This window comes from Vigna radiata, unplaced genomic scaffold (assembly GCF_000741045.1).
Source record: "Vigna radiata var. radiata cultivar VC1973A unplaced genomic scaffold, Vradiata_ver6 scaffold_252, whole genome shotgun sequence".
In the NCBI taxonomy this organism is placed as follows: domain Eukaryota; kingdom Viridiplantae; phylum Streptophyta; class Magnoliopsida; order Fabales; family Fabaceae; genus Vigna; species Vigna radiata.
Window position 1 is genome coordinate 320,528 of NW_014544137.1, and position 8,863 is coordinate 329,390.

The window sequence follows — 8,863 nt, forward strand, 5'->3', positions numbered from 1 at the left end:
CCTGCAACCAAAATACACTTAATCAGCTCAGAAAACCCAAATTAGCACAATTACAAATTTCCGACCAAATTAAGCAGAATTCGGAAAACGGGGAAATAACAAACAATTAAACACAATTCCCTGGTTTATTTAAGTGCAATAAACTAAATATAGTTTCAAAAATAACCACTCATCAATTACACTTGGGATTCGTTCATCAACATACATAGAGCATTTTGCCCTCATTGGAAGCATCTCCACCCAAGTAAGTCATACATTCTACATTTTAGGGTTTTCAATTCATGATTTTGTATGAGAATGTTGTTCAAGCATGTAAATTTTAGGGCTTTCGATGTTTATGCATTATTAGTTGAAATAGAAATTGTTTGGACCGATTAAATTCTATGATTTTGGTTTGGAATGAAGAAATTTGCATGTGGGTTAAGATTAGGGTCGCTTAAGGCTGGTTTTAAGGACCGCTGATTGCCACACTGACAGTTTGGATTTTTGCTTCCTTTTGATGTGCATGTGACGCTGAAGGGTCTAGTTTTGCCCTAAGCGCTGATAAGTACTGTGTTTGGATGTGATTTGGTGTTTTGCTAACCCTTAATGGTATTTCTTTTGGTCTTGTGCGTTGTATTTGATGCAGGAATGACTTCATTATCTTGAAAAAGGATTAAGAATGTTGGAAATAAGAGGAAGGAACCAGAGATGACTTATTCTAATAAATTCCTCTCTAGAAGACATGAGCAACATCATTGCCTTGTTCAAAATAGAAGACTTTTGATGGAACGCGAGGCAGTGTGGTTACTGATGAAAAGTAGGAATTAGGAAAAGCTAGCTACATACCCTGCATCATCAAATATTGCAGTGGTAAAAGAGTTTTATACAAATGTAAGCCTCTGGGCAAACCTCCATCAGAGAGCTATACAAGCTATGTCTGTGGGAAACTTATCAGGTATGATTTTGAGTCAATTAATAGGTTTCTTAACACTGAATGGACAGGGGAGCAGTGCCAGTTTGCACTAAATCTGGAGGAGGACACTGACTTTGATGATATCGAAAGTGTATTGTGTGTGCTTGGAGGACACTTTTACAGGAACAATAGCGGTGAGGCTGTTTACATGAAAGGGCTAACTTGACGCCTTTAGCACAGTATTGGATGGCATTTTCACATGCCAACGTCCAACCATGCTCTCATGTCTCAGACATCACTGTTCTCAGGGCCATGTTCTTATATTGCGTGATTGTGATTGAACGTGAACATTGGCCAGAATAGAGCAAATGAGATTAAAAGTTATGCCATCACTGCCAACAATAGGGCGTCCTTGGGACATCCTTCTTTGATTACACACTTATGTCAGTTAGTTGGAGTGGATGTTTCTATTCTACCACTTGAGAGGCCGAGGAAAGCCATTGATGAGGCCTATTATAGGCAATATTACGGAGGAGTGGAAGCGGCCCAGCCAGGACCTCAGAGACTTCCTAGGAGGAGAGTTCCACCACCACAGGATTAGGGACCAGCACATGATGTAGAGCCATTTCAGATGAGGGAGATGTACATATCTCTTATGGAGTCCATACTGTAATATATTCATAGAGGACAGGTTGCTAATGTCGAGATGATCATAGGCATGTACGACACGCGTTCTGTACATAGGTGGACCATGGAGGAATTTAACAACGTGGTGGCTTGGCCAGAGCACATGCGGGGTAGTGGATCTGAAGCAGTTGAATCTCCAAAGATGGAGGATGATGATGATGATGATGATGATGATTTTGAGGATGTTGAGGCTGGTGATGAGAGGACTCTGATTGATAGTATGGGATGAGGAGCAAACATGGCATCTACTGATGGATGCCAACTACATTAGAACATGATTTTTCTTTATCTTTTTGCTTAGTAATTTGAACTTTATTTGCTTAAGTTAAGTAGTGTAGGGTTAATGTACTTGGTCTGGAACTTTATCTAATGATGGTTTGATTGATATTGTTGCATGATGAGTGTTGCTTAATGATGCCTGATATTGATTGATGTTAAGATTGCACTGTATGCTGATATACAGGTGGTGGTTCACAAGCTTTGTGAACAAATGCATGATGTGATTATGATTGTAGTTATAATGTTAAGCATGGTATTTTTATCTTGGATGCTTGGAATGTTTATTGAGCTTATGAGTGAGGTTTTTGAACTTTAGAGTTTTTGATTGAATGATTGTTATCTACTTGAAAGCATAAGTGATATTGCCCAGGTTTCTTTGATTGATTAAATTGCATGTATTTGTCATATGATCAAGGCCATTTTTGAACAAGCCCATGCAAAATTTTCTTCCCATGAAAAGAACCATGTGTTCTATCCTTTTTGAACCTAAGCCTTAAACAATATGTTAAACCTTTTTGAAAATCTTTACCTTGAGTTAAGTTAAGAATTATTGTGTGATATTGATAAAGGTTCAAGTTTGGGGTTGTTGGGAAAGATGAAAAAGAAAAGATAAGAAATGAGCTAAAGTGTTGAGCAAAGCTTGAAAAGATAGAAAAAGATAGAAAAGATGGAATGAAAATATATAAAAGCTCAATGCATAGAAAAGGGAAAGTTGGGAATGAGTGAGATTGGTAAAAAGAGAGTTTGTGCTTGAACTATGAATTTTGAATGACTCTCTCAACTCAAGGATTTTGTGATCAAGAAAAAACAATCTTTCTTGTTAGCCTAACCATATTATAAGCTTTGAAAAAGTCCTTGAGATGACATATATGTGTGATGATAATTGATTGTTGTAAATGAAAGGCAATTGATCATTCATGAGAATAACATCTGTTTGATATTATATGATTATGTGAACACCATGATAAGAATTGAGAATGAAGGCATGTGTGCATCTTGACTGAATTCTATTGATGAGCATATTTGAGTGATTACTTGTCTTGTAAGAAAAAGAGTTTTGAATGTGATTGAACCATTATGATGATTGGCAAAGGACTAAGTTGCATTTTGTTTGCTTGAGGACAAGAAAAGTTCTAAGTTTGGGGTTCTGATAACGGTTCAAAAACTGTTATTTTTATACTTGAATTTGATGTAAAACACACCCTTAATGACTTAGAATTAGCATGAAATCATGCATTATGCTTAAGTTAGGAAATAAGAGAGTCAAAGATGGTTTTCTTGGTTTTATGCTTGGTTTTCTCATGATTTGGCAGGTTTTATCTGGAATTGAATGAAGGAAGTTGAAGTAGAGAAGCGTTGGACTCAAGAGAAGGTGGAAAAGTGAACAAATGAAGAAACGTAGCTACCGCTCAGCGCTAACCTAGCATTGAGCGCCAGCCTTGTGAAGGAATTCTTTGGCCAACGCCTAAGCGCTAGCGCTGAGCGGAAATTAAGTATTGTGCCCACTACTCAGCGCCAGTCTCTTTAGAGAGACACTGCCAAACGCTTAAGCGCCAACGTTGAGGGGAACCATGGGCATCACACCCATCGCTGAGTGGTGCCGTTGAGCCTCAGTCTTATGGGCCTGGGCCAGTTTCTCCTTCATTTTAATGAATTATAAATAGATTTAGATGAACCTTAGAGGTCCTCTTTTGGCAAAAAGGACACAGAAACACTCTCTTCACCCTTTGGAGGCAGATTTTGGATGCAAGCACTCCAATCTATCAAATCTAGGGTTTATCTTTTCATTATTTTCATTGTTTTCTTCTTGTTTCACCATGTCTATGGTGAACTAAATGTCCATTGTTGTTGGGGAATTGATGTAATCCTTTAAAACTTTCATATATTGAATTGATGCTTTATTCATATGCTTTTATTCATTAATTGTTAGAGTTTTTCCTCCATTATCTTTGCATGCTTTGTTTAAGACATTATTCAATAGCATAATCTTTGATTATATCTTTATGGACACATATAAATAGATCTAGACATAAGGAAATTCTTTCGGGAGCAATATTACATAGACATAGGGATAGGAGGACCGATTGCCTTTAAGCTTCTGTGCGAATGTAATGCATGATCAATTGCAATGGAGACAAGACATTGTAAACTAGTAATTAGGAGTAGGCTCTTTTCACCAAGACATTGGGATTAGGGTAAATTAGAAAGTGACATTAACATCAATGAAAAAGTAGAATTCTTAAATATATGAGAGTGGATAGGATGAAATCAAAAACCCCAACAACATAATCCATTCATACATCATCCAACTGTGTTATATCTTTTGCTCAATTGTTCAAACCTTTGCATGCATATTTAATTTTCGTTTTTGCATTATAAACACCAATCTTCGTTATTCAAGTCTTAAATAATCAAGAAATCACATGAAAGTTTAGGGTTATGAGTCCCTAGGGAAACAGTACTTGGTCTTACCACTTATTAGTACTTGATACGATTCGGTACACTTGCCGGAGTCTTAACATTAAAGAGACAAATGAAGGATAATATCATTGATTCAGTTTAAGAAGTTAAATTTAAAATTAGTTTTATAATTTTTTTTATCAAATCCTTTAAGATTTATTATTCGTTTCGTTTAAACTTTCTTATAGTAAATTCTTTTTTTATTGGACTAAAATGAAAAAAAATTACGGATTACATGAAAAATATAGTAATCATAAATATTTTTTAATTTGTTCTAAACATATAAGCCTTCAAGTTTTTTTAAGAAAACACTTTTTCAATTTATGTAGATATATCTCTTAATTTGATTTGTTTTAATCTTACATCTTTATATTTCTTTTTATGATAGCTGAATTCATTTCAATATAGAAGGATGGATTTTGAAGAATTTTGTGTAATTGTGTTAAGTGTGCATCAACTTGAAGTTTTTGATTGTTGGGAATATGTTCGTTGTGTCTACTATGAACTTTATGCATCAAAATCAACATTGTTAATGAACATCTTTCTCAATCATATTTTTAGTATTTTAATTTCGTATTGAACATTTTTATTTTTAATTTTTATATATGAATAATTAGATGTATGAATTATATTAATATATTAAACAATATAGTTTATTTTATATATAATATTTTAGTTCATATTATTTATTTTTTGTGTGGTTATTAAAACTAATTTGATCATAATCTCATTTTATCACAATCAAAAATTAAAAACAAATAATTCGCACACATTTTCGGCAGTTGTTCCAAAATCCTTGCAAATACCAACAGTTTTTGAGGTACCCTTTCTATTACCGGCGGTTTTGCCAAAATCCTTGCTAATACCGGCGGTTTTTCCAAAATCGCCAGTAATTACTTAGCGACGCCGCAACTTTTCCAAGGGGTTTTTTGAACCACGGATAATGCATTTTCCGGAGGTTAAAACCGTTGGAAACGAAAAAAATAACCCCGAGAAAAATTGTATAAAGTTTTGTAGTGGTTGAATTGGTTTTTAAGATTTTTTTTAATTTTTGAAATAAATTTTTACAATCTTGTATTGATTTTACAAGAACACCTAATGGCAAGTATGAGAGTTTTCCATAATAATTAACCTTGATCCTTTTTTAAATAAACAAAGAATTTTACAATTGTTAATATCTCAAAACACTTTATCCTACATTTTTGTAATATGAAAATATGTTTTTTTCAAAATGAGAAAGGAAAGATCTTTTTAAAAAGAAAAAAAAAGAATTCATTGGATTTAATTTATTTTCCGTTTTCATATTTATATTTTTATATTTATTTTCTATTTATTTATGTTCATATATTTATATTATGTTTTTATATTTATATTCTATTTTTACATTAAATAGTTGTATATATAAATTGTACTCTCTCCTTATCATTGTATAAGTAAAAAAAAAAAATTCATCATTTCTTTTCTCATAACATGGTATCAGAAGAAAATTAATTCTTGATCACGTTCTTCCGCAACCAATTCTGTTACTACCAAGATTTTCATCTTCTACTTTTCGTTCTTGGTTTTCCTACAATTTCTTCACCTTCTTTGGCTACTCCCTCTGTTAGTCTCGCATTGTTATGTTTCATGTTTTGACTTTGCTTTCTAGGGTTTTCAATGAGAAACAATTGGGTGATTTAATCACTCGTAGCCCTAAATTGATTTTTGAGTAATCTGGAGGAGTTTTCGGAGATTTGGGTTGTGAAATTTTTTGTCCAATTTGAGGTTGTGTTTTTTGTTCTTGACAGAGATTGAGATGGAAGCTTCTGTAATTGTTCCTTCTTCTAATAATTCTGAGGCACAATCACATTCTCAACTCTGGGACTTTCTCAAGAGCAAATTCATGGTTTATTGGCACTTCTTCCTCAATCTAATCCTACAGTCACACATTCTATCGATCTAGTGAGTTCTCATAATGTTTCCTCTTCTTCTCAGGCTCAACGTAATATCTATTCCCAATGGATTCTTGACACAAGTGCTACTGATCATATATCGATTTCTTTGTCTCATTTTATTTCTTATCAATCTCACCAATTACAGTATCACAACCCAACAAGAACTCTTCATTGGCTCATTTTTCTGGCACAATTTCACTTAGCCCATACCTTACTTTACATAATGTCTTGTTTGTTCCTAATTTTTCAGTCAATCTTATTTCGATCACAAAGTTAACTAAATCTTTATCTTGTAAGATTAACATTTCTCAATTTTCATGTGAAATACAAGACAAGTTAACCTTATAGATGATTGGGAAAGATGAAGAAAGATATGACTTATATATCATGATTGTTCCTGCATCCACACCCCTTGGTTCCCCAACTGCAATTACTCTTGAGAAATCTTTTGCTTGCTCTACAATAAGACATAACTCTATAGATATTTGGCACTTTAGACTAAGACATAAGGCATCCTTCTTCTTCTTGGTTCTACAATAAGAAATAACTCTATAGATCTATGTGGTATACATATTGTGATACTTTTCACTATTTTAAGCAAAGAAAATTGCCTTTTCAATTAAGTACTACTGTTTCAAAAACTCCTTTCGATTTAATTCATGTTGATATTTGGGGCCCTATTATACTTCTTCTGTTGATGGTTTCAAATATTTCTAACCATAGTGGATGATATGTCTAGATACACATGGATTAAATTGATGGCAAGTAAATATGATACAAGATCACAACTTATTGGTTTTGTTTCTTATATAAAAACAGAAATTGGCATTGATGTAAAAGTTGTTAGATCAGATAATGGTAATGAGTTTGCAGTGACATATTTTTATAGACAAAAGGGGATACAACATCAATTATGTTGTGTTGAAACACCTCAACAAAATGGAGTNGTTGAGAGAAAACATCAACACATTCTCAATGTTGATAGATATTTAATGTTTCAATCCCATTTGCCCATAATTTTTTTGTCTTTTGCTATTCGTTATGATGTGCAACTCATTAATATTTTACCTTCTAAAGTTTTGGCATATTTTTTTCCATCTCAACACAATGTTAAACCTGACATTACTTACGGGTTTTTGGCTCATTTTGTTATGCTTCAACTCTTCAAGCTCATAAACTAAAATTTAAACCTTGTGCAAGAAAATGCGTTTTACTTGGTTTTAAAACAAGAGTGAAAGGCTACCTTTTGTTAGATTTTAACTCTAAGAAAATTTCTCTATCAAGGAATGTAGTATTTTATGAAAACATATTTCCTTTTCTTACTAGTGACAAGCACTCACCTATTGATACATAAAATTCCTTAAATTTTTTGGTGAATACTTGACTATGATTGATGTGAACCTTTGGTTATGTGGAAATTGGTTGGACGTCGGTGATGCGCTTTCTGCCATTGATTTTGATGTGATAGAGTGATCGGTGCTATGATGCGGCCATGGGTGCGCAGGGGAAGGCGCAAAGAGCTGAGTTGAATTGAAGGAAGGCGGAAGGCTCAAGAATCAATCTGTGTCAAGAACCTTGCTTTCGAACAACACGAACAAAACAATCTCTTCCTTCCTTCAAAATTTAAAAACCCTTTTATCCATTAAGATCAAAATTAAGATTAGCTTATACTGAAACCATGAATCCACCACAGTCTCCCTTCCTATCACCTTCTCCACCCCAAAACGCAACCCATCACTGCCGCAACAAAAGCAGAGCCACCGCATTAACATGAAAAATAATTCTACTTCCAAAAATGAATAATATTCACTACTACAAAAAAAGTGCATAGATAGTGCTTTTTTTATCATAGATAGCGCTTCAGCGCTATCTATTATAGATAGCGCTTCTAAAAAAAGCGCTATCTATTGGTATCCGACAATAGATAGCGCTTATTTAAATAAGCGCTATCTATTGTTCGATACCAATAGATAGTGCTTATTTAAATAAGCGCTATCTATTGGTCTAAATTTTTTAAAAAAAAAATTATTTTTTTAATAAAATATTTTTTAAAAGAAAATATAAAATATTAGTTTTCTTATATACAAACCTGTATTATTTATTAGTTTTATTATTCATAAAAAAATGTAAAGTATTAAAACAAATATGACAAAAACAAAGATCTCAAAAATAATGTTCAATACTTCAATGTATGAATAAAAACTATTGGTACAATAATATTTCAAAATATAATCCTTGAGTCTGAAATAGGTGTCATGACATGACATTGCTTTATAAGATAGTATATACAACCATAACATATATATCGTTGTACCTGTAAGCATGTACATCACCATAACATAACCTATAAACATGTATTAATTACATGTAAACATCAATCTTCCCTAACTTCAATAATTTGATTGTCATGATATATTGGTATCTGCAATTAGGAAAATACTGCAACAAAAAAAATAATATAAAATTAGTCAATTAAATTTTTACTACAAATTAATTATGACAATAAAGATAACTTACATTAGTTGAAATTGTTCCTCCTTCGTAGTCATGCTTTCATTATAATCATATACTCCTCCATACAGTTTCACAATAATAATTATGTTTTATT

The 8,863-nt window shown here is 32.9% G+C and overlaps 1 protein-coding gene across 2 annotated transcripts in view; it reads right to left on the reverse strand.

Moving 5' to 3' along the window:
- Positions 1–8,444: 8,444 nt before the first annotated feature.
- The window catches only part of LOC106755360 (aspartic proteinase-like protein 1), a 4,829-nt gene continuing 4,410 nt past the window's right edge, over positions 8,445–8,863 (reverse strand). For both annotated transcript variants that reach the window (XM_014637504.2, XM_022778255.1), the window contains exon 3: positions 8,445–8,694. In XM_014637504.2, the coding sequence (XP_014492990.1) occupies positions 8,617–8,694 (78 nt within the window). In that variant the 3' untranslated portion in view covers positions 8,445–8,616. The remainder of the gene's footprint in view (positions 8,695–8,863) is intronic.